At 46.2% G+C, this 25,150-nt stretch overlaps 1 protein-coding gene across 1 annotated transcript in view; it reads right to left on the reverse strand.

The window, feature by feature from the left end:
• Window positions 1-14,548, reverse strand: part of LOC308173101 (von Willebrand factor A domain-containing protein 1-like) — a gene marked incomplete at both ends in the record, with an annotated part of 38,487 nt that extends 23,939 nt beyond the window's left edge. Inside the window, 2 exons of the mRNA XM_080548065.1 lie at window positions 10,864-11,157; window positions 14,347-14,548. Coding sequence (XP_080404191.1) covers window positions 10,864-11,157; window positions 14,347-14,548 — 496 coding nt within the window. The remainder of the gene's footprint in view (window positions 1-10,863; window positions 11,158-14,346) is intronic.
• Between the last annotated feature and the right edge of the window lie 10,602 nt (window positions 14,549-25,150).

The raw sequence follows: 25,150 nt of genomic DNA on the forward strand, positions 1-25,150 counted from the left end.
TAAACCATCTCAGCCCGTTTTATAAATAATGCTTACGTCCGTTTAGAAAACTGTGCTTACGTGAAAGTCAAAGATGACGTTCAAGTACTTCTTTATGAATGAGGCCCCAGGTATCACTTACCCAGTAGCCTATGGCAGACTATACAGTGAAGTATTTAGTGATCCTAAAACTGTTGTATATCGAGTGGGCTCTTTAACACAGATTTATTTTCTTAAAAAGAAGCTTTTTGGTCATTTGCGCGACTTGAGAATTGCTGACAACCAGACCTTTTCACCAGACTGTGTCACATTTGTGATTTCAAAATATATTTGTCTACTGCTACATGTTTGTACACTGGAGCAAATCGTTAACATTTACATTAAGTTGCTTAAATATATAACTACTCTGGTAATAACATTATACACTGTATGATGTTTTTACACAGTTGTTAATTTGTAGTTTCATGGTTGGGCTTGAGCAGTTTTTGGATTTTCTGGATCTTATCTAAGTCTAAAAGCCTACAACTCTGACAACATCATGTAAAGAGGGTGTTGATATCTCAGATATAATCCTCTTTATGTCATCACACCAGGGTCTTCTGTGCAGTTGAGGCCTAAATGATATCCTGTTTAAGCTTCTGTCTGACAGCCAGGTCAGCTGCTGAGAAGCAGATTAATCACATATCTCTCTGACAAACTTGTGTAATGGTCCATCTAATCATCTCAGAGCCACAGGCGGTAGGGAAGGTTGTGAAAAAGGAACACAAAAAATTCATCACACTAAAAATTTAATTTTCCGAAAGCGGGCTAGAGAATGGATAGCATTAGATTGTTTCATAAAGGGAGGCAGTATAAAGCTGTAAATTGAAATCAAAGTGATGAAAGGGACATTATGAGAAAGAAGGAGGAGAGAGGGAGATTACACAATATAACAGCGTGAAAGCCTTTTCTTCCTCAGGTGGGGGGTAATGAGAAAGCGAGCATGGCAGATGCAGGGGGTGGATTCCATTGTGTTTCCAGGTATAATTGTGGGTCTAAAACCAGGAAATGGCTGGCAGGGAGGCAAGCACAGGGACAGCAACGGACACGTGGGCAGAGAAAAGATAGGTTACTGCAGGACAAAAACATTCTCTAAAATGAGGGAAGATGAAGAGAGAATGGGCGAAAAATGTAGCAAAAGAGGTGCGATTGAGAGAAGGGGTGCTGGATGACTGAGAAAAAGAGAAAGAGGGGAGACAGGGGGGCCAAAAAAGATCAAAAGTTAGAACAGTTGCGGTGTCTGTGAGAGAGACAGAGATAAAGGGAGAGAAGAAGACTTTTAGAGAGGAATGTTGGTAACGAGAGATGGTGGAGATGGGAGGTAGAAATGGTAAATGCTACAATAACAGTCATTTTCTGTGCTGGGAAAATGGAGGCTGGGGCCAGAGAGCAGGCAGGAGTGGAAAATGGAGTGACAGAGCATTATGTACACAGCCCACAGGGCAGATTCATTTTCACTAGAGAGCCTGAGAGAGAGCAGTAGAGAGAGGATAAGGGGGAAAGGGAGAGAGGTGGAGAGGGAGAGAGCAATAGAGTGAAAACAAGGACAGAGAAAGAGAGAGAGATAAAGAGATGGAGCTGGGGAGATGAAGGACACTCAGCCATCAACAATTCCAATCTGTTGGACTTTCCCATCCTCTTTTGCCATAAAGCTTTTTGTGTGTGGAGGTGATGAGTGATTTTGAATAACTTTCAAGCTTATACCATGATATTCCTGTAAAACCAACCAGTACTATACTATAATTGCAGTTTGAGGTACATGAAAAATGGTACATCAATTTGTCTCGCTGCTATCAAGTACAGTACTGCATATCATCATTACTTGTAATTGTGAGTCTGACTGCAATTTGCAACACCTTTGTATCCTAGAAGCTGAACATGATTACCTATGATTATCGTCTGTAAATCAGAATAAGGACAGCTAATACTGTGACTGGAAGCGTAATCCTCCAAGGAAACATAATTGTAGTTCATAATTATAGGATGTCAGATGATTGCAGCACATTGTTGAAACAGAGTGTTCTGTATATTATCAACAGTGATTGTTAGTTGACGGTGGAACACAGGACCTCTGTAGGAGTACTGTAGGTATGGTTGTGACTGATATTTTGTGGATCACTGAGCAGAGTGAACAGTGTCTATGATGTGACCTCTTTCATACAGTTTGATACTTGTTGCGACTGAGTGAGCCAGGCACTGTATCTTGACAGTTTACTCCTACATAGCATTAGTGCATCGTTATCTCAATTAAGAATATTATGCTTCTGGGGGATATACTGCATATGTACAGTATATCTCAAAAGTGAGTACACCCTTTAGATTTTTGCAAATATTCTGTCATATCCTTTCAGGGGATAACACTATCTTAATGAAACTTTGATATAACTTAAAGTAGTCAGTGTGTTGCTTGAATAACAGAATAGATTTATTGTCCATTGAAAATTACTCAGTACACAGCTGTTAATGTCTAAACAGCTGGCAACAAAAGTGAGTACACCCCATAGTGAACATGTCTAAATTGTGCCCAAAGTGTCAATATTTTGTGTGACCACCATTGTTATCTAGCACTGCTTTAACCCTCCTGGGCATGGAATTCACCAGAGCTGCACAGGTTGCTTCTGGAATCTTCTTCCACTCCTCCATGACGACATCACGGAGCCCACGGACGTTGGACACCTTGCACTCCTCCACCTTCCTCTTGAGGATGCCCCACATGTGCTCAATTGGGTTTAGATCTGGAGACATACTTGGCCAGTCCATCACCTTAACCTTCAGCTTCTTCAGCAAGGCCGTTGTCATTTTGGAGGTGTGTTTAGGGTCATTATCATGCTGGAAAACTGCCCTAAAAAACGGCCCAGTTTCCGAAGAGAGGGGATCATGCTCTGCTGCAGGATGTCACAGTATATATTGGAATTCATGTGTCCCTCAATGAAACAAGGCTGCAGCCGATCAACAAGTCTGCAGCCGTAACAATTTGATTGGTTGCCGACTTGTTCCCGGTTTCACCAGCTGCCGTCGCACATACATACTGTATATATACAGTATATATCAGCTACTTAAGGCTGCTCAAGCAGGGAGCTACTCAATACATTTTGGACTGAGTGGGTGAACACATCTCTTTAGCTGGTGAGTGGAACTGAGTTTAACCTAAACTAGTGTGTTTAATGGTATTGCTGTGTGGTAAATACTGTGTTTGTTTTGGCTGTGAGGCCTGCTAGTTAGTTTCAACTGAAACCATTGTCTTCTTTGAAGCCTGATTGCCTGAATTAGCATTAGGAAATGCTAATTCCCCCTTCCTCCCACTCTGCCGATGACTTTGTCACCTACTTTTAAAAAAAGGTGGCGCCGGACATCGTGTCCGGGAAGTTTTCAATTTACCGGACAAACGTGATATATTCCGGTCATCATATTAAAATATAATATAGCTGTTTGTCGCGGTGATTACTGTTGTGTAGCCTATATATGCCATTTAATGTTTATTTCTCATCCGATACGATTAGATGCGAACTACAGTATATAATAATATAGGCTTTCATGATTCGCATGCGCGCTATGCCATTATGTCCAGCGCTGAACGCGCGCCACACTGGGAACACTGAACAGACTGCATCGATCAATGAACGGACTCCACATTACGTTAACTGAAGTGTGTTAAATAGTTTCACGACAGTAATGTAAGTTTTTTATATTCTCTTTCCAGTTTTACCCTTTTTATCAATAAAACAACGTCATTTCTATAACCACGTCTCGCTGATTGGGAAGGCATTAAGTCTAGCTGCCTGTCAAATCATACTTGAGAATGGGGCGGATGTATCGGGGGGATACACACCCGTGGACTATTTCACCTTAGTGGCACAAATTAAACTCTAACACTATAGATAGACTAAATTGAACTATGATGGACACCGACTGAATAACTGAGTGGGGGAAAGACAGGTCTCAAATGTGGAACAATTATAACATGTAATACATACAGATAAAACATACACAAATATATAACATTGATATCCCTAAACTCAAATGTAGTGTGGTATTGTCAACCTAATCTAATCAATCCTAATTAATGGTGGGGATGTTATACTCTGAATCTCCCGACTCAGGGCTGGAACGGGCACGGCAGGCTCAATCAATGAACGGGGTTGAGATGGCCGCTAGCGTCCTTTACTAGCCGCATCTCACGGCCCTCGGTGGTCATTCACTGTGCTCTAGCACATCCAAAACACGCAGAACAATAACCTTGACTCCGGTCACTGCAGTGGTTTTATTTAGACTAGATCAAACTCAATTAACTGACTAAACTACTCGCGCCGTTGAGAGACAGGGTTGCCAGATGGGGCGGGTTACCGCCGAATGGGCTATGGGTTTAGCGGTTATTTAGCGGACTAGATTGTCAATCCCATCTGGCAACCCTGCCGCTGTTTGTCATCGCGTAGGCTAGTCTACACATTAATAATAAAAGAAAACATATAGCCTATATATTCGTCTTTTTTAATGTAGAAGGAATCAGAATATGTGCCAAATTAATTTTAGCAAATTGTATTCAAATTGTGCTTAAAGGGAATTATTTTCACCGGACAATATGACCGAAGAGGTTTAAAAATGTCGGACTTCAACAGATTTTATCGGACAAAGACCGGTAATTACCGGTTAACGGAAACCCTGCTCTGGCTTATCATCTTTTTCCCCCCTCTCCCCTGATGAGATTCTCACACTTATCACAACCAAGTGAGCAACCACATGCCCTCTCGATCCCATCCCCTCCCCTCTTCTCCAATCCATTTCCTCCGACATCCTTCCTTACCTTACCACCGTAATCAACTCCTCCCTATCCACAGGATCTGTCCCGGCTGCCTTCAAAATAGCAAGAGTCAAGCCTCTCCTCAAGAAACCAACCCTTGACCCATCATCTCTCCACAACTACAGACCAGTATCCCTTCTCTCCTTCCCTTCCAAAACCCTTGAACGAGCTGCATCTAAACAACTGACTGACTATCTCCGGAAGAGGGAACATTTAGACCCCCACCAATCCGGCTTCAAGGCTGGGCACTCGACTGAGACTGCTCTCCTTGCTGTCACGGAGGCCCTCCTCTCTGCTCGAGCTTCCTCCCTCTCCTCTGTTCTCATTCTCCTGGACCCGTCTGCTGCCTTCGACACAGTCAACCACCAGATCCTTCTCTCCACCCTCTCAGACCTGGGCATCTCTGGCACCGCACACTCCTGGTTTGCTTCCTACCTGGCGGGCCGCTCCTACCAGGTGACCTGGAGAGAATCGCTATCTTCTCCACGAACCCTCACCACTGGGGTACTCCAGGGCTCTGTCCTAGGGCCCCTACTGTTGTCCCTCTACACCAGGGGTCGGCAACCCGCGGCTCCGGAGCCGCATGCGGCTCTTTTGCCCATCCATCTTCAGTGGCTCCCTGTGGCTTTGACCACAAATGGAAATTAACAACGATTATTTATTTTTTACGTTGCCACGGTGTCTCTCCTTGAACTACAACTCCCTGCTTACGCTGTAATGTTGTACGAGGGCCAATAGGATTCGGATATGTTGGCACATGACTAGTATTTTGACTGGACCCAACATGAGACTGGATGTGACAGGTTTTTTTCAAGAGTAGACCTATATCCACAGGGATTGACGAAGTACTGCGGCAGGCAAAGCAAGAAACTATCCACATTGTCTACAACTTTGTGGCTAGATTTATAGACGGACATCGGCGACGCACATCGATGAACGGGAGCTTCCCGGTGAGCGCTATTTGCCTACTTTTAAATGCAAAAAGCGGCTTGTCTTTAGCTCAAACCATTTCCGAATTATGAACTTCTAAAGAAGGTATGATATTTGGGAGCGCCGGCGTTCACTTAAAATAGTGAAAAGAGGACGAGGGAGGCTAGTTTTCATTTGGTACTGTAGTCTACAGTCTGTAGATTTGTCTATTTTTTGGCTGACGATCTCTTGGTTTGCTCACTTCCTCCGGATGAAATTACAAACTTATCCATATTTTTTCTCAGGCTAGTATAGCCAGATAAAAGTATCAACCCACCTGTTAAAAGGCACAAGAATAAACGAAATTGCATCTACTCTGTTAAAAAAATGTTTGGGGGGAACCCCCCAGACCCCCTTTACGCTATCCTAGTGTTTCACTTTTGTAAAGCACAATACGTTTGCATTCGGTTGTATGCATATGTGCTAAGGCTTATGTATTTGTAGCCTACTATTTTGATAGTAGGCTAATATATAGACACTTACAGCATGTGTTGCCTTCATTATAAGGCTTATATAAGGCTTTACATTTTTTGCGGCTCCAGACAGATTCGTTTTTTTGTTTTTTGGTCCAATATGGCTCTTTCAACATTTAAGGTTGCCGACCCCTGCTCTACACCAAGTCTCTTGGCTCGGTAATCTCCTCACATGGGTTCTCCTACCACAGCTATGCAGATGACACTCAGCTCTTCCTGTCCTTCCTCCCCTCTGACCTACACGTGGCAACACATGTCTCTGCATGTCTCGAGGACATCTCAACATGGAGGTCAGCCCACCATCTCAAACTCAACCTTAACAAGACTGAGCTACTCTTCATCCCCGGGAAAACCTGCCCTCTCCAAGACTTCTCCATCACAGTGGAGAACTCTACTGTAACCCCCTCCCTGACAGCCAAGAACCTTGGAGTGATCCTGGACAACCGACTATCCTGTGCAGAGAACATTGCAGCAACGGCATGCTCCTGCAGATTCAAGGATCAGTAATCAAGGATATGACCATTCCTCACCAGAGAAGCAGCGCAACTCTTGACCCAGGCACTAATCATCTCCCGCCTTGATTACTGCAATGTACTCCTGGCCGGGCTCCCCGCCACCACCATCAGACCTCTGCAGCTCATCCAGAACGCTGCTGCCCGTCTGGTGTTCAACCTCCCCAAATTTCTCATGTCACCCCTCTCCTTCGCACCCTGCACTGGCTCCCGATAGCGGCTCGCATCAGATTCAAGACCCTGGTGCTTGCCTACCAGGCAGCTAAGGGGACAGCCCCTGCCTACTTGTTAATTGTTAATTGTTAATTGTTAATTTTATTTATAATGCGCCCCCCATCCAACTTTTACATCGGCCCGGGGCGCAGCCCGGGTAAAGGAACAGATAAAGACAAAGACAAGGAACACAGAAAGCAATCAGACACAGACGACTTAAACGTAAATCTCAGGCATACAATTCACAACAAATAGGGAGTAGACCAGGCACGTGCTGTGAGCTTTTAGATTGGGTAAGCATAAGATTTAGACAGTTTCAAGGAAATGCAATTTTGATGCCCTAGAACCCGCTAATAAACGGTAGTGTCACTTTGTGATCAGATTACCAAAAACAAAAAAAACAGTTGCCAGTTTCGACTATATCAGGGGTGCTCATTGTTCAATCTTTTTTTAACCAATATCTTTTCAAGTAGCCAACCTGCTGAAATCTACAAGTCCAGTTTCAACATCGCAAACGCACACATGCACAACACAGACACACACCGTTTCCATCCTCCATAGTAAACTCACAACACACTTTCTTTTCACACTTTTGTCACACAGGCACTTGACATCACATCACAAACCCTCCCTCTCTATCTCTCTCAAACACTTTTGGTCCAGAAGGCACGGACAGCGACATTAGGCCTATCTCAGCGATTGATTAAGCAGCTCTCTGATAGATTGATTAAGCAGAGGAAGTCTTAAATAAGAAACCATAAGCAGCAGCACAGCAGTACTCAAACCATATAAACAAGCACAGATCGCCACCAGCCTCGCCAATCATATAAATCATATAAACCGCTCATACCAGGCTTGCTGGCGACTCTCCCTTTCTGGGTGTGAACATCGGTGAGCGCTGGCTTCGGGCGGCCTTTAACCAATAGTTCTGTTTTTCCAGTCCAGTCCAGTCTACGAAATCCCTTTAGGAGTAATGTCCATATTCACAAAATCAAGCAAGTTATCCTTATTGATTATTATTATTTAGATCGTTTGAGCTAGGTAGCATAAGCTATTCTGCCGGGCGAGAGAAAGTAGTGTGAAACTTAAGTGAACTTGAAAGTGATAAGAGCCAATTAGTAGCTCTTATCGGAATTAAAGAACTACTGATTGGCTGTAAGCATGCTTACCATGGCCACATTAAACAGCGGGCTGAGGCATCGGAAAAAAATAAAAAAGACATTTTCACGCATTCGAATGTACGCGAGGGAAAGCAGAGAGAGACGTGCTTATATGCAACGCAATGCAGAGTAGGGAGTGCTTACTCCTACAGGTGGCGCTAAAAATGAATGACTCCTGCTGCCCTTGTGGTGTTATGTTAATATATGGTGTGACGCTTATGCTGTAGACCAATGGGAATGAGTTGGGGATACAGGGGAGAGCATGCGCAGTGGGAAAGCGGGCAGAGTGGAATGAATGGTGGAACTGGATGGTTAATAAAGTACGTGGTATATAGTTAACAGTTGTCTCACGCGTTTACTTACGAAACACGACAGCCCTGGGACCTAAAATACGACTCTTTTAATGAAAACAAACAAACGGTTTACATGCACTTTTATTTTAATATTTTCACTGTCCTTTTTTATTTTTTCGTTGGGTAAGCACTGCTTACCTCTGCTTATATGGACGGCACGTCCTTGGAGTAGACTTAGGGAATATCATTTAGGAAGATGTGGGTTTTTAACTTGGCTCTAAAGGAGTCTAGAGTGGGGGCAAACTTGATGGCAGAAGGGAGCGCGTTCCACAGGGTCGGTGCTATCACCGCAAAGGCACGGTCACCCTTCCTCTTGAGGTTGGTAAGTGGGACCCTCAGGCTGAGTTGGGCGTCGGACCTGAGCCTGGGTCTAGGCCTTGAGGAGGTAGACTGGTCCAGGAGGTCCTTGATGTAGGGTGGGGCGAGACTGTTGAGAGCTTTAAAAACAAAGGTGCAGATTTTGAACTTCACTCTCTTCTTCACTGGGAGCCAGTGAAGGGAGATGAGGACAGGGGAGATGTGGTCCCTCATTTTGGTGCCTGACACCAGCCTGGCAGCGGCATTTTGGACTAGCTGCAGGCGGTAGATGGTCTTATCAGGAAGTCCAGCATAGAGTGAGTTGCAGTAGTCGAGCCTAGATGAGATTAGCATGAGGACGACCCTCCTCAGGTCGCTGGGGGTGAGGAAGGACTTGATCTTGGCTATGATGCGTAGTTGGTAGAAACATGCCTTCCCGACGGAGTTCACTTGTCGGTCAAGGTTAAGCTCGGAGTCAAAGATGACACAGAGGTTCTTGACATGTGGTCTGACAAGGGTGGACAGGCTTCCCATGTTGGTGCTGAGCTGAGTGATGGCGGTGGTGTTGCCGATGAGGAGGATTTCCCCCTTGCTCTCATTCAGCTGTAGGAAGCTCTGGGCCATCCACTCCTTCACATCGCGGAGGCAGTCCATCAGGCGCTTCAGATCGACGGGGTCGTCAGTGTTGATTTTATTATTATTCTTTTTTTTATTTAACCTTTATTTAACCAGGCAAACATGTAAGAACAAATTCTTATTTACAAATGCAGCCTGACCAAAAAGCAATGGCTCTTTGGGGGGGGGGGGGGGGGGGGGAGCTAGAAATAAAACAAGGTAAAAAATTTACAACAATAAAACAATAAAACACTGGCAAATACAGATGCATTAAAATACTAACAGTCAGAGAGAGAGGAGAGAGGCGGAGGAGGTAGGGGTGAGGAAGAGCGGAGGTGAGGGATAGCGGGGGTAGTGGAGCAGGGGTACTTAAAATGAGGCAGGGATGGGTTATGGGATGGGTGAGAGACGGTGATCAGCAGGTGCATTGATCGACTATGGTTCGATGCAGGATTTGTTTGAAAGCAGTGAGTGAGGTGAGGGCGGTGAGTTTGAGGGTGTTCTGTAAGGTGTTCCAGTCGTGTGCTGCAGCGAACCGGAAAGCGCTACGACCGACAACGGTACGGGCTTTGGGGATGGTGAGTCGGACAAGATCACTGGATCTTAGAACGATGACGGGGCGGTGAGAGAGGTGCAGAAGGGATGAGAGGTAGAAAGGTGTTTTGCAAAGTATGGTTCTGTAGATAAGATGAAGCCAGTGACAGAGCCGTCTGCTGTGAAGAGATGTCCAGTCTACAAAGGTGTACAGATCACAGTGGTGAGTTGTGAAAGGCGATCCAGTGGCAAAACGAATGGCGGAGTGATGGAGTGTGTCGAGTCTCCTGAGGGCAGACTGAGATGCCATCCTATAGATGGTATCGCCATAGTCGAATATGAGCAGGATGGTCATCTTGACAAGGGTATGTTTGGCTGCACGGGTCAAGGAGGCCTTGTTCCGATATAAAAAGCTTAGGCGAGCTTTGACTTTTGTCTGCAGGTGCTTTATGTGGGTGGTGAAGGAAAGGGATGAGTCCAGCCAAAGGCCAAGGTATTTGTAACAAAAGACAAACTCCAGCTCGGAACCGTCAACACAGAAGATCTTAGGGGGGCTGCTGACACGAGGTCTCCGGTCGAAAAGAATGCACTTTGTTTTTTTGGTGTTGAGGAGAAGATGGAGGCGATGAAAAGACTGCTCAATGGAGGTGAGGCTGAGTTGTAGAGTGGAAGCCGCAGAGTGGAGTGAAGGGCCTGCACAATACAAGATGGTGTCGTCAGCATAAAGATGGATCTGGGATTTGCCAGCATCTTTTGCTATATCATTGATGTAGATTGAGAACAACGTTGGTCCCAAGATGGAGCCTTGAGGCACCCCTTTAGAGATGGTGAGATGGTCTGACAAGATATTTTCAGTCTTCACTTGCTGAACTCGGTCAGTTAGATAGCTGGCAAACCAGTTGCAAGAGTTTGTCGAGAGACCAATGTTGGAGAGCCTCTGTAGAAGGATGGAATGGATGACAGAATCAAAGGCCTTAGCTAGGTCGATAAAGGCAGCGATGAAGACCTGCTTGGAAGTGAGAATGTCATCCATAACTTTCAAGGTAGCTGTAATGCACCCGTGGCCAGGCCGGAACCCAGACTGCATGTTGGACAGGATGTTGTTTGAGGCCATGAAGTGGCTGAGCTGTTTGAGAGCCAGCTTCTCCAGGACCTTGGCCAGGCACGGCAAGATGGAGATGGGCCTGTAGCAGTTGGGGTCGGAGCTAGAGCCACCTTTAAAGAGGGGAAAGACCAGCGCGGATTTCCAGTCAGGAGGAAAGACAGACAGCTCAAAAGACATGTTGAATAGCCGTGTGATGGGAGCGGAAATGACAGGTGCAGCAGCTTTCAAAAACATGGGTTCGAGCCCATCAAGGCCAGCAGACTTGTTTGAGTCTAGCTTGGTTAGCTCCTCTAAAACCTCTGAGGTCAAGACAGGTTTAAAGGAGAAAGCGTCATAGCTGGAAGGAGGAGGAGAATGTGATGAAGCAGCAATGGGGGGAGTAGCTGAGAATTCATGGGCCGAGTTGACAAAGTGATGATTAAAAAGCGAAGCCATGTGAGACTTGTCAGTGACAACAGTGTCACCAAAGGTCATTGGACTAGGAAGATGAGGGGAAGTGAGTTTGTTTTCCATGGCTTTGACCGTTTTCCAAAACATCTTGGCATCAGAGCCACAGGATGCAAATTTGTCCAAGAAGTAACTGGTTTTGGCTTTTCTGACAGCCTGAGTGCTTTTATTTCTACATTGCCTAAAGGCAAGCCAGTCAGCAGGAGACTGGGTGGAACGAGCTTTCCGCCATAAGGTGTTCTTCTGGCGGATCAACTCAGCCAAATCATGGGAAAACCAGGGGCTGAAGCGATCCTTTATCCGTGATTTTATGAGTGGGCCGTGTTTGTTGATGATCTGATTAAAAGTAATCTTAAAATAGGACCAGGCGTCATCCACAGTGGAGACTGAATTAATTCGGTCCCAGTTTTCTGCTGCAACATCGTGGAGAAAGGCCCCCAGCTCAAACTTCTTCAGAGAGCGCTTGGTTACGATCACTGATGGTCGCTTGATTGAGGATCCAGAGCGTATGCATGCAATGGCACAGTGATCACTCAGATCTTGACTGAAGACACCAGATTTATAATTAGAAGGGGCATTCGTAAGGATGACATCAATCAGCGTGGCAGATGAAGGGGATTTCTGATTGTGTCTGGTGGGCTCAGATATGATTTGGGAAAGGTTCAGAGCATCGAATTGCTGCGTGACTATGTCTGGGGGGTTGAACATGTCCCAGTTGAGATCACCCAGGAGGACAAACTCAGAGGAAACGTGTGGGGCCAGGAGTACACCAAGTGCAGTTAGGGTGCAAGCTGGGGCAGAGGGTGGTCTGTAGCAGACAGCGACAGAGAGAAAGAAATTAGAAGACAGTTTGATCCTTAACACTAGCAGTTCAAATTGTTTGGGGACAGACTTGGAAATTAAGATAGAACATTGCAGGTGGTCTTTAACAAACAAAACTACACCACCACCTTTGGTGGCTCTGTCCTGGCGAAAAATGTTGTAACCTGGTATGGAGATGTCTAGATTGAAAACACTGTTCTTAAGCCATGATTCTGAAATAGCTAGAACATCAGGAGTAGCAGTGTGTGCCCAGGACTTTAGCAGGTCTAGTTTGGGTAACAGGCTACGGATGTTAATCTGTAGAAAGCCCATAGACTTGCGATCACAAAAATCATTGACTGACAGGTCAGAGATGGCATGATCAACAATAGCTGGGCCTGGATTGGGATGTACATTACCAGAGATGAAAAGGATGAGGATAATCAAAATGCGACTAAGTATGGAGCCATAGCATTGCTTAAGATGATTGTTATTTTTCATGGAGGGTTTGGCATGGATTGGGGGAGGAGGGACAATAAATTGCTCCAACAGTATGAAGGAATACAATAGAGAGCATGGCACAGACAGACTAGGAAGACATGTATTCTTTGTAATCCAGAAAGTGGAGACATCTCTGGGCAGTAGACTGAAATCCAGCGTGCCACCACCATAGGAAACTATGGCTGGCCTGTGTAAACGCCCGGGTGCAACCTCAGGAGATTGGGCCAGAGTGAGCAGACAAGTAACCAGCAGTGTAGGCCAGAAGGCCACAGGAAAATACATGCCAACAAACACCGGAACCAAACAAAAGTTACAGAAATTAGCAGTCCTCAGTTCAGCAAGCCAACTGATTGGCTAACTAACAAGTAGCTAGCAGCAGGTAGGTAGCAGCCAGGAGCAGGTGGGTAGCAGCAGAGAACAGGTAGCAGCAGAGAACAGGTAATGAAGCTAGAAGCAGGGAACAGGTAGCTAGCAGCAGGAATCAAGTGGGTAGCAGCAGAGTAGCTAGCAGCAGCAGCAGGTATTGTAGCTGTAGCAGGCAGCGTAGCTTGTAGCACGGTAGCAGGCAGCAGGTGTTTTGTAGCTTGTAGCACGGTAGCAGGCAGCAGGTGTTTAGCTTGTAGCTACAATGCAACACTCACCTCCCAACCCAACCTGATTCAGCACTGCACAGCCTTCTGTCATTCCGTTCAAAGACGGGTTCTTTGCCTTGGTCCCAAAGTTCCCCAAAGTTTCTCTCTGTTAACAGTCAGAAACGGGACACGAGCAGGAATCTCCAACAAACTTCTCTAATAAGTGTGTCGTTCCGTCCCGTTCAGCTCACTCGGCTTGTCTACGTTCAGCTCTGTCTGTCCGTCCCGTTCAGCTCGCTCGGCTTGTCTACGTTCAGCTCTGTCTGTCCGTCCCGTTCAGCTCGCTCGGCTTGTCTACGTTCAGCTCTGTCTGTCCGTCCCGTTCAGCTCGCTCGGCTTGCCTACGTTCAGAGTTGTAGACTAGCCCACTGGCACCATCTGAGTGTCTCTCTTTGGTGCCTGACAGGTAGAGCTGGGTGTCGTCCGCATAGCAGTGGAATGAGATCTTGTAGCGTTGAGGGATTAGACATAGGGGGAGCATGTAGAGGGAGAACAAGATGGGACCGAGGATGGAGCCCTGAGGGACCCCACAGGTGAGGTTGGCTTGTCTGGAGGAGCTGTCTGCCATGTGGACGGCGTGGGTTCTATTGCTGAGGTAGGACTTGAACCACGACAAAGCGGTGTCGGTGATGCCAACCTCCTGCTGGAGGCGATCGAGGAGGATGGCGTGGTCTATAGTGTCAAAAGCTGCGCTGAGGTCCAGGAGGACCAGGGCAGCACATTTCCTGGAGTCTGCGATGAGGAGGAGGTCGTTCCAAACCTTTAAAAGTGCCGACTCAGTGCTATGGCCAGGTCTGAAGCCAGACTGAAACTTCTCCAGGATGTTGTTCTGTTGGAGGTAGGGCCACAGCTGGCTGAGGACAGCCTTTTCCAGGAGCTTGGACACGACTGGGAGCTTGGAAATAGGTCTGTAGTTACTGGGGTTGGAGGGGTCCAGGTTGGGTTTCTTAAGGAGAGGCTGGACCACTGCTTGTTTGAGGCTGGGCGGAACAATGCCAGTGGCCAGCCAGCTATTGATTATTGAGAGGATGTGTGGCCCTATCGTGTCGAACACCTCTTTGAGTAGGAGGGTAGGGATGGGGTCCAGAGACGATGAGGCCGGCTTCAGTGCAGCGGCCATCTTGGAGAGGGCTGGTAGAGTGAAAGGACAGAAGCTGGAGAAAGTGGATGAACATCCCAGTGTGACGGCTAAGTCCTTGGTGGAGTGCAGGATGTTTTTTCTGATGTTGGTGACTTTGTCAGAAAAAAAGGATAAAAATTCCTCGCACTTAGCCGGGGATGGATCCTGGATGACGGTAGGGGGGGGTGAACAACGGTGTTGATTGTCCTGAATAACACTCTGGGGTTGTGTGAGTTGTTGGAGATGAGAGTGGCAAAGTACTTAGCCCTTTCAGTCTTTACCACCTTCTGATAGGTCCTCTGCTTTCCCCTCAAAATCTTGAGTGAGATGGTCAGCCTGTCCTTTTTCCACCTGCGTTCCGCCTGTCTCCACGCTCTTCTCTGAGATCTGATGGTGTCGTTGAGCCAAGCTGAGACCCTGGGTTTGGGCTTTTTCAGGGTAAGTGGGGCTATCGAGTCGAGGATGGAGCGACAGGAGGTGTTGAACATGGAAGTGAGTTCCTCTGGGTCAGATGGTGCCTCACCTGCCCTGATGTTTTGGGCGGCCATGAAAGCAGAGGAAAACCTTGGGGCTGTCTGGGCGTTAATGCATCGAGAGAGGCGAGCAGAGGATTGGGTAGCGGGAGGGATGGACAGAGATGAGGTGAACAGAACTGCCCTATGGTCACAGTCAGCATGGGCCAGCATGGTCTCCACGTCATTGATGGGGATGTTGACTGAGAGGACCAGATCTAATGTGTGTCCTCCACTGTGGGTGGGGCCAGAAACATGCTGAGTCAAACCAAATGACTCGATCAGGTCCAGGAATTCAGACTCGAAAGCCCGGGTGGGATTATCCACATGGATATTGAAAATCCCCCACGATAAGCACCTTGTTATGGCTGGGAATGATTTCAGTAAGGAGATCAGAGAATTGGGATGTAAAATTCTTAGTTTCCTTAAAGGTCTTGCTGTCCGTCGGGCGGTAGATGATCATGATGAGGAGGGTTATGCCTACTTTCAGCAACTGAACCTCAAAACTGGAATAAGTATGACAGTTCAGCAGAGAACAGGTGTATTTGTCCTTATATAGGCTCTCCTACCACAGCTACGCAGACGACACTCAACTCTTCCTGTCCTTCCCCCCGTCTGATGTACACGTGGCAACCCGTATCTCAGCATGTCTCGCTGACATTTCAACTTGGATGGCTGACCACCATCTCAAGCTCAATCTTAACAAGACCGAGCTCCTCTTCATCCCCGGGAAAGCCTGCCCTCTCCAAGACTTCTCCATCACAGTGGAGAACTCTACTGTAACCCCCTCCCTGACAGCCAAGAACCTTGGAGTGATCCTGGATAACCGACTATCCTGTGCGGAGAACATTGCAGCAACGGCTCGCTCCTGCAGATTCTTCCTCTACAACATCAGAAGGATACGACCATTCCTTACCAGAGAGGCAGCGCAACTCTTGATCCAGGCACTGGTCATCTCCCGCCTGGATTACTGCAATGTACTCCTGGCTGGGCTCCCCGCTTCAGCCATTAGACCTCTGCAGCTCATCCAGAATGCTGCTGCCCGGCTGGTATTCAACCTCCCCAAATACTCGCATGTCACCCCTCTCCTTCGCACCCTGCACTGGCTCCCGATAGCAGCTCGCATCAGATTCAAGACCCTGGTGCTTGCATACCAGGCAGCTAAAGGGACAGCCCCTGCCTACCTGAAGGAAATGGTAACCCCCCAAACCCCTGCCCGCTCACTCCGCTCCTCCACCTCGGCTGGCCGACTGGCCCCACCTCCTCTACACAGCAGTCGGGCTGCCCGATCACGTCTCTTCACAACACTGGCTCCCCGCTGGTGGAATGAGCTCCCCACGGCCGTCAGAACGGCTGAGTCACTACCCATCTTCCGTCGTAGACTGAAGACCCATCTCTTCAGGTTACATCTTAACTGCTCCTCCTGAGACATCTTCTGACCCTCACCACTGCGTCTCCTAAAGACACCCGCTTTCCCCTCTACTGTGTCCCTAAGAACTTCTAATGCCCCCCTTGTACTGTTTCTCAGTTTCTCCAGAAAAAAATAAAATAAAATAAAAAGTTTTAGTAGAAGGCGATAGGGAGAAGGATTTTTCTTCTATCAGTGGCCCCGGGCCCGAGCTAGATTACTCTTCCTGCAACGAATGGTGGATTGCTGATTCACATGCTTAGTATTAAAATGTATTGATTGTAAGTCGCTTTGGAATAAGGCGTCTGCTAAATGCCAAAAATGTAAATGTAAATGTAAATATATAGGCAGGCCACGCCCCCTCCCGTCTTACCGCGTCTCGGGATGCTGTGGTACTTCCAGCCAGCTGGGCAGAGTTCGTTGAGAGTGGAATAATCCCCAGGAGTTTGCCACGTTTCTGTGATGAAAAAGAAAGAGAGATCTTGTTTGGATATAAAGTCATTCAGCACGGATGTGTTCTCCTTCACCGATCTGGCGTTCAGGAGTCCCATCTTCACCACTTCACGAGTCACGGGCGAGGTAGGTGTCTCTAAAGGCAGGTGTTGATCTCGAGGCCGGGTGGGAGAGAGGGGTGACGGCTCGGTATTGATGCGGGCTCGCTGTTTGCGTTTCACGGCTGATCCGGCCCGATGCCCTCGGCGTCTGCCTTCTCCTCTCTGGTGAATCCGTTTGTCAATACTCCATGGTCTGTAGGGAATAGTGAAGGGAGCTGTCATGTTCGATGGGATTTCTCCTAATGAGGCACGGATGTCAAAGAGCTCTCTTCGGTCATATATGATCAGGTTCGTTTGAAGAACACTCTGACATAGTAAAACGTAGTAAAACGAACAGTAAAAAAACATGACAGGTAGAAAGTGGCCGGCTGCTCTCGGGCGTAGCGCCGCCATCTTCTTGAGGTTGCAGGCTCAGTTAGTTAAAACAGTAGATAACAATGTTTCTAGTTCTCCTTACTGTCTTTAACATTGTCCAGCTTGATCATGGGTTAATCCTATTTAGTTGGTGACTTTTTGTTTTGTCTTAGTTGATCTTAAGGTAAGACTTTTAAAAGTGTTTATGTAATTTAAGTTGGGAGCTCTTTTCAGTTGAAATTGATTGAATTGATTGAAAAAACTTTATTAGAAGATTTGCAGAAGTAGGTACATGAAAGTACATATTACATACAAGGTCAACTAACAGGATAAAAACCCAAGAAAGCCACTGGCTTATTTCAATTGGGGTCCTTGATTCTCAATTCATCGTTACATGTAAGACCGACAAAACAAAACAAACTAGTACTATCTACAAGATAATACAGACAAATAACTATTACTATCTACAAGATAAAAATACATCTATCATGGGAAGAACAATACAACAAAACATCAGGTATGTACAGCGGGTAGGGCAGGTGGGGACATACACCACAGGTGGGGGCGGGGGACAAAACACAAAGTATGTACAGTGGGTAGTTCGGGTCTTTTAATCTGATTTTTGATTTAGAGGGTCCAGTTACGGATTGCAGCCTCCTGTAAATGTTTTTTGAGAGTGGTTTTGAAGGTGGGCAGTGTTTTGCACTCCTTTAAGATTATAGGAAGGGCGTGCCACATTTTTACTGCATAGTTTGCAAATCCTTGTTTGTGGTGCAACGCGGTTGAACGTGGTTCGTGGAGCTTCCTCTGGTGTTGTATGTGTGGACGTTGTTCACTTTTTGGAAGTATGTTGACAGGTACTTGGGTGTCTTTGTGGTGTAGCGAATCTTGAAGACCAGGCCCAGTGCAAGCTGCTGCACTCCGTCAACTACTCGGAGCCAATCAAGGCTCAAAAAATGAGCAGCGGTTAGATGTGTCCTAGGGTTGAGGCCTAGTAGAAGCCTAACCAGTTTATTTTGGGCTGTCTGGAGTCTTGTTTTATGGACCTTTGTGGTTCTATAGTACCATGATGTTACGGCATAGTCGAAGTGACATTGAATGAGAGCTCCTGATAGGGTCCTCAGTGTGTTTTTACTGACAAGTGAGGATATCCTGTACAAGAATCTAGTTCTATGGTTCACTTTTTTGATTACTTTTGCTGCCATTTTATCTCCGGAAAGATTTGCCTCTAAGATGGAGCCCAGGTATGTAATATCCTCTTTTCTTGGGATATTAATGTTACCCACTTTTATTTTAAAATGTTCAGCCTTTCTGAGTTTAGATGGGGATCCGTATAGGATGGTTTCAGTTTTACCTAGGTGTATTGATAGTTTATTGTCAGCTAGCCAGATGCAGATTCTACTCAGTTCAGTGCTTAGCGCTTTTTCCACCTGCAATATGTCCCTGTCAGAGACCAGCAGAGCCGAGTCATCCGCGAACAGGAACAAATTGCAATCACATGCTGATGACATGTCATTCACATATATTAGGAACAGTAAGGGTCCCAATATGCTTCCTTGTGGAACGCCGCAGGTCACTGGGAGGGGGGGGGACAGTGTTCCGTTCACACTAACCACCTGTTCCCTCCCCTCTAAGTAGGATTGCATCCAGCTCACCGATGTTCTATCGAACCCAATTGCTTTCAGTTTATCTAACAATATGTGGTGATCTACTGTGTCGAAGGCCTTCTGGAGGTCCAGCATGACCATGCCGCAGTACTTGCCCGAGTCCACCTCATGGTTGATGTGGTCGTTCAAAATAGAGAAGGCATGTGTCAGTGGAATGGGATGTTCTGAATCCTGATTGAAATTCATACATCAGATTTTTTTCGGTAAGGTACCTATCAACCTGTTCATAAACTATTTTTTCCATAAGTTTCGAGATGGAATTAAGAATAGAAACAGGTCGGTAGTTGCCTGGGTCTAATTTGCTTCCTTTTTTATACAGTGGGGTTACCCTTGCTATTTTAAAGTCAAGGGGGACGTGTCCCTGTTTGATGGAGAGGTTTATTATGTGGGTGATGATTGGGGTAATGGAGGCAGCTGAGTCTTTTAGAAATCTGGCTGGAATATTGTCATGGCCTGTGGCCTTTTCTGAGTGTAGAGCGCCCAGCTTTTTAAACACCTCATCGTTTGACACCATGGAGAGTTTAAAATCATCTTTGCGTACACCCAGTTTATTGTAGAACGCACGGATGTGCTCTACACCATAACGCCCTGAGTGGGGTGGTAGATTGTTAACTAATTTAGTGGCTATGGTTGTAAAGAAAGTGTTTAAGCACTTAGCCACATCCAGCTTGTCTGTAAGGAGAGAATCTCCAGATTTTATGCTGATGTTTGTAGACCTGGTTTTGAGTTTTTGGCTGCAACCTAGTTGGCTATTAAGTAGCTTCCAAAGGTCACGTGGTTTGTTTAAGTTTTCTTCGATTTTGTTATCGAGGTATTCTTTCTTAGCAGATTTGGTCATGGTAATTACCTGATTGCATAGTTTGTTGCATTGTTTTTTAATTTTCTCAAAGTGGGTTTTGTGATCTTCGTTTAAGTGTTTCACTAATTTTGATTTGCATTTTTGAACTTCAGAGCATTTTAGGTCTCTGACTTTCATAGCATTTAGAATGTCCGAATTCATCCATGTTGTGAGTGTGAGTTGTTGTCAATCCAGTTGTTGTTACTCTGTTGCCTAGCAACCCCCTCAACGTACTTGCAGGCAATGGTCACCCCCCAAACTTCAGCCCGTTCCCTCCGCTCCTCCACCTCTGCTGGCCGACTGGCCCCACCACCTCTACACCTACGTACATGGCAATCGCACTGCCTGATCACGTCTCTTCACTACACTGGCTCCCCGCTGGTGGAATGAGCTTCCCACGGCTGTCAGAACTGCAGAGTCACTACCCATCTTCCGTCAGAGACTGAAGACCCATCTCTTCAGGTTACACCTTAACTGCTCCTCCTGAGACATCCACTACCCCCCAGCACTGTGTCTCCTGTGGGGCGTGTTCCTACAGATATGCCCCCATAACCATAAATGGGGTGAGATTGACAGACTACAGACAGTAGATCTACAGACAGGTTGTAGATAAATTATCTGATTGACAGATAGGGGTAGACTTATAGACAGGGGGGTAGACCACTCACCTAATATGGGCCAAGTTGAACTCATGATATACTTAGCTATGATATTATGAAGTACCCAAGGACCACGGGCCTGTAAGGTACCAGTCACTTAATTATGGCCTGATATACACTATGCTATGATGATAATATACTCTAAGCGTAAATATGAAAATGCATTGTGGATTAACCTTCCCCAGTTAATGACTATGTTGTATAGTTTATGTCAAGCATGTTCACCACTTATAATGTGCTTACACTACATTCTGCAAGCCATAGTATGCCACCCCCATCTGACTGAATCAGGTAAAGCGGTCATGAGAAGATTAGTGCTATATTAGCATTAGCCTTAGCGTTTAGCCAAAATTCCCTGTTTTTTTTAGATATCTGGAAATGGTTCAACATGGTAACACATTGTAGTGCCAAGATGCATTGTTAATCAGACATGGAAGCAGTTGCGGCTGGTGGTGATACTGAGTGGGGGGGTAATAAATCCATTAGGTCTAGGGCCTATATACCCATCAATAGTTCATATTGCAGCAACAGCAGCATCACATCCGATATACAGTGCCAACTAAGTTACAGTAATAATGCTCTACAACAAAACTAGAGAAGTAGGCTACCTACAAAAACTTTCTGATGCCAAAAGCGCTCTCTCTCGTTTCTCTCTCTCACTCTCACACTCACACTCACACTCACACTCACACTCACACTCACACTCACACTCACACTCATACTCATACTCATACTCATACTCATACTCATACTCATACTCATACTCACACTCACACTCACACTCACACTCACACTCACACATTTTTAACAAAAACACAATGCAAGAATGATGAAATGGTAGGTTATGATAGAGCGTCTCTTCTAGGGTGGCCATTTTCTTCATATCAAAAAGGAGGACACTTTGCATACTACTGCAGGTCAGTGAGTGTTGTGGCGAATCAACACATGGCTAATGGACACAACGAGGAAATTTAACCAATGAAATATATTTATTTTTGTACACAGTTTTTAACGAGGAAATTATGTCAAAAGGTGCACCGTTTTTGTTAGTTTTTTTTTTAAAGGGACAAGGCATTCAAAAGCCGGACTGTCCGGCCTAAAGCCGGACAAATGGCCACCCTAGTCTCTTCTATCATGTAGCCTAAGCCTACAATATCAGAAAAGGTCCACCTATGCAGTACCAAACGTGGTCCAATTGTAACATCTGCCAACAACTCAATTGGTCCTTTAAATTAGTCTATGTGCTTGGGCCTACCTTATTTGAAGTTGGAGATTCATCTGAGCCCCTCAGAGCTAGCTCGTGAGCTTCACAGAATGTAATACAGTCCACAATCCGTGATAGCGAATGCCTGTTTTTCTTTACCTGCTCGTTGTGTCTCTGTATAGAGATGCGGTGGCCCTCATCTAGTTGACAGGCAGTGTTAACTTTCCCCAACATTGACAGCTTTACACTGTTTCCAATGTGACTTGTGCTGCATTCATGTTTCTTGATTTTGTCAGATAAATGTTTTAAATCCACAATACCTTGCTGGGTCCAAGCCGTGTCACCCCAAAAAGCAAGCATGGGTAACAACAAAGTGAATTCTTAGCTACACTTGCCGTTAGCCAGTCCTTTCGTTGAAACCAAGAACATTTTTAAAAAGACACCTGTCAATCACAAAGAGACAACAATGATTGGAAGCTGATGCTAGGAGTTTGGACTGTAAAAAATCTGCCCATCCTGCGTTATTCGGTGCTGTTGCTGCTCTAGGTTCCACCAAAATCAATCAGTTCTAAGGTTTACAATTATTATATATGAATTATATTATTCAGCAATTATTATATTTTAATATATCTTTAATTTAATAACTTTCTCATCTTTATTGTAAAAGATAGTGGGGGCTTAGCCCTGCTAGCCCATTGATACCAGACGTCCCTATATGGGAGGTATATATTCTCAATATATTTAAAGAGTATGTTAAGTGATATTTAATCTTCTACAGTCTGCATTCGATATTGTTCAGTCTCGTCTGCAGCAATTAAAGTTGGTACTAAATATAGACAAGACAAAGGTTATGCTGTTCTCCAATGCAAGTGAATTGCTAGAAAATCTTCCTAATCTCTTTACCTCCCAAGGAAAAGTAATTGAGCTGGTATCAAATTATAATTATTTGGGCATCCTTATTGATAGACAGCTTTCTTTTAAGGCTCACATCGCCAATCTAACTTCTAAGCTCAAGGTGAAGTTGGGCTTCTTTTTTAGAAATAAATCGTGCTTTTCCTTCGGAGCTAGGAGATACTGTACCTAGGCCGAATCTCGATTCCCTTTTCTACCTCTATGGCTCGTTATCAAGTGCCACTCGCTTTTGAGCCAAGGCCTCGGAACAGAGCCACAAGCCATAGTGGTTGAAATCTTTCCCTATGAAATGGGACAACCCTTCAAGACCCTGATACGTCATCAGTAGTATCGTAGAAAAGCATTGACACCCGCGATTCATTCACAACTTAAGTTCAATTGATCAAAGTCATCAAATAAAAAAGAAGAATGCTTCATTATCATACCATGACAGAATAACGGCGCTCTAACCTGTATGAAACCTGTGCTCCTATCCTGCCAGTCTGCACTGATATAGGACAACAGTGCAACAACTTCGCGGCTGAACTTTAGTTAAATTTACGGCGTCATATGCCATCAAAGGGAAACATGGAAAAATGCATGACTTACAGGGAGCTCCGATTTATTTTTATGGCGTTTGGAAATCCGATGTGACAGGAACGCTGGAGAAACTCACTGCTCTCCATCAAAAATGGCACATCCATCAACAATATTACATAATAACAACTGCTCAGATTAGATTGCGGGTTGTTTTGGTTTAATAAGTTCTGCTATACAACTATAGCGTCATATAGGCTACCATCAAGTGGGGGAAATGCGATGGAACTAGGTCAAAATGCCTATCATGCACATATCAGCCAAACGTTAGATAGATAACTTTACATTAAATATGTCTACCATCATCCGCTGTCAAATGCCACAGGTAATAATTTATTTCTAAATAAACATGATTGTACATCTCTGAAATGTGAATCACGCACCGATGTATTTCTATGGGGAAGGCTGTGCTATACATCCTCACGTTTGGAACTAAGATACCTCACCTCATACTTCAATGAACATTCTTGTTGATTAAGGTGCATCTGAATATTTTATTTAAATGTTTATGTTTGTCCCTTTCTCTGGCTCTCCATTTTTCTATGGGCCTACATTGTACAAGGACTGCTGCACTTAATTTTCTTTGGGATTTGAACCTTCTATTTTTGGGAGATATTCTACAGGGACTGCTGCATTTCATTTTTTTTTTCTTTTTGACATCCCGATTCCCTTTTCTACCCCTATGGCTCGTTTTCGAGTGCCACTCGATTTCGAGCCAAGGCCTTCGAACAGAGCCACAAGCCGTCGGGGTTGAAATCTACCCCTATGAAATGGGACAACCTGTTATGACACTGGGGCGAGGGGGCTCAAGGACACGACAATGGAGGCAGAATAAGGTGAAGCCCCGTAGGGTATTTATTTACAGTGTAGGGGAGGGGAAAAACTGGAGGGAAGAGTCCGGGGGTTTCAACCTGGCGGGCTGGCGGTAGTGGTTGGCGTGGGCTGTGGAGGAACGGAAAAACAAGGTAAGTCTCCACGGTAGGCCAGTACATAAGAAATAGAGAAGTCACAAAAATAGGTACGAGAGCAAAGTTCACGACTAGTAACGTAGGATACTTGCCAGGTCATTCTTAGGGAAGAACTGACGATGAGTGAGTAGAAGTCCAGGGTAGATGTAGACAGAGGGTTGATTGGGAGTGGAGACAGGTGTGCAGGTTTGGCTGAAGATCTAATTAGGGGGACAAGCCTCAGCTGCGGCGGAGAGCACGCTGTGCTCGAGCTGTGGGGGCGGGTGCTCGAGCTGTGGGTGCGGGGGAGGGCGTGTGTGAAGGCCCAGCCGTAACAGGACCCCCCCCCCGAGGGGGAGCCTCCTGGCGACCGGCCCGGAGCATCCGGGTGGGCCCGATAGAAGTCCCTGAGGAGGACTGGGGACATGATCTGGGACCGGGGAATCCAGCTCCGTTCCTCTGGGCCATATCCTTCCCAGTCCACCAGGTACTGGAAACCCCGGCCACAGCGACGAACCCTAAGGAGTTTCCTTACCGCCCACTGGGGGTGGCCATCCACCAACTGAGGGGGCGGTGCAGGGGCTGGTGGCATCAGGTCGCTGGCGACACGGGGCTTTACCCGGGAGACGTGGAACACCGGGTGGATCCGACGGAGGGAGTGAGGGAGGACCAGCCGGATGGCAGCGGGGTTAATGACCCGGTCGATGGCGTAGGGGCCGATGTATCTCGACGCCAACTTCCGGGAGGGGACATTGAGGGGGAGATCCGCCGTGGAGAGCCAGACCCTCTGGCCCACCTGGTACACAGGAGCTGGAGTGCGACGACGGTTGGCGCTTCGGGTGGTTCGGGCGGTGGCCCGAAGCAAGGCTGAGTGTACGGAGGTCCAGACCCGACGACAGCGAAGGAGGTGTGCCTGGACCGATGGTACCGACGCTTCGCCCTCCTGGGTAGAAAGCAGGGGTGGCTGGTAC

This window comes from Nansenia antarctica (assembly GCF_963989245.1).
Source record: "Nansenia antarctica genome assembly, chromosome: 18".
Taxonomy (NCBI): domain Eukaryota; kingdom Metazoa; phylum Chordata; class Actinopteri; order Argentiniformes; family Microstomatidae; genus Nansenia; species Nansenia antarctica.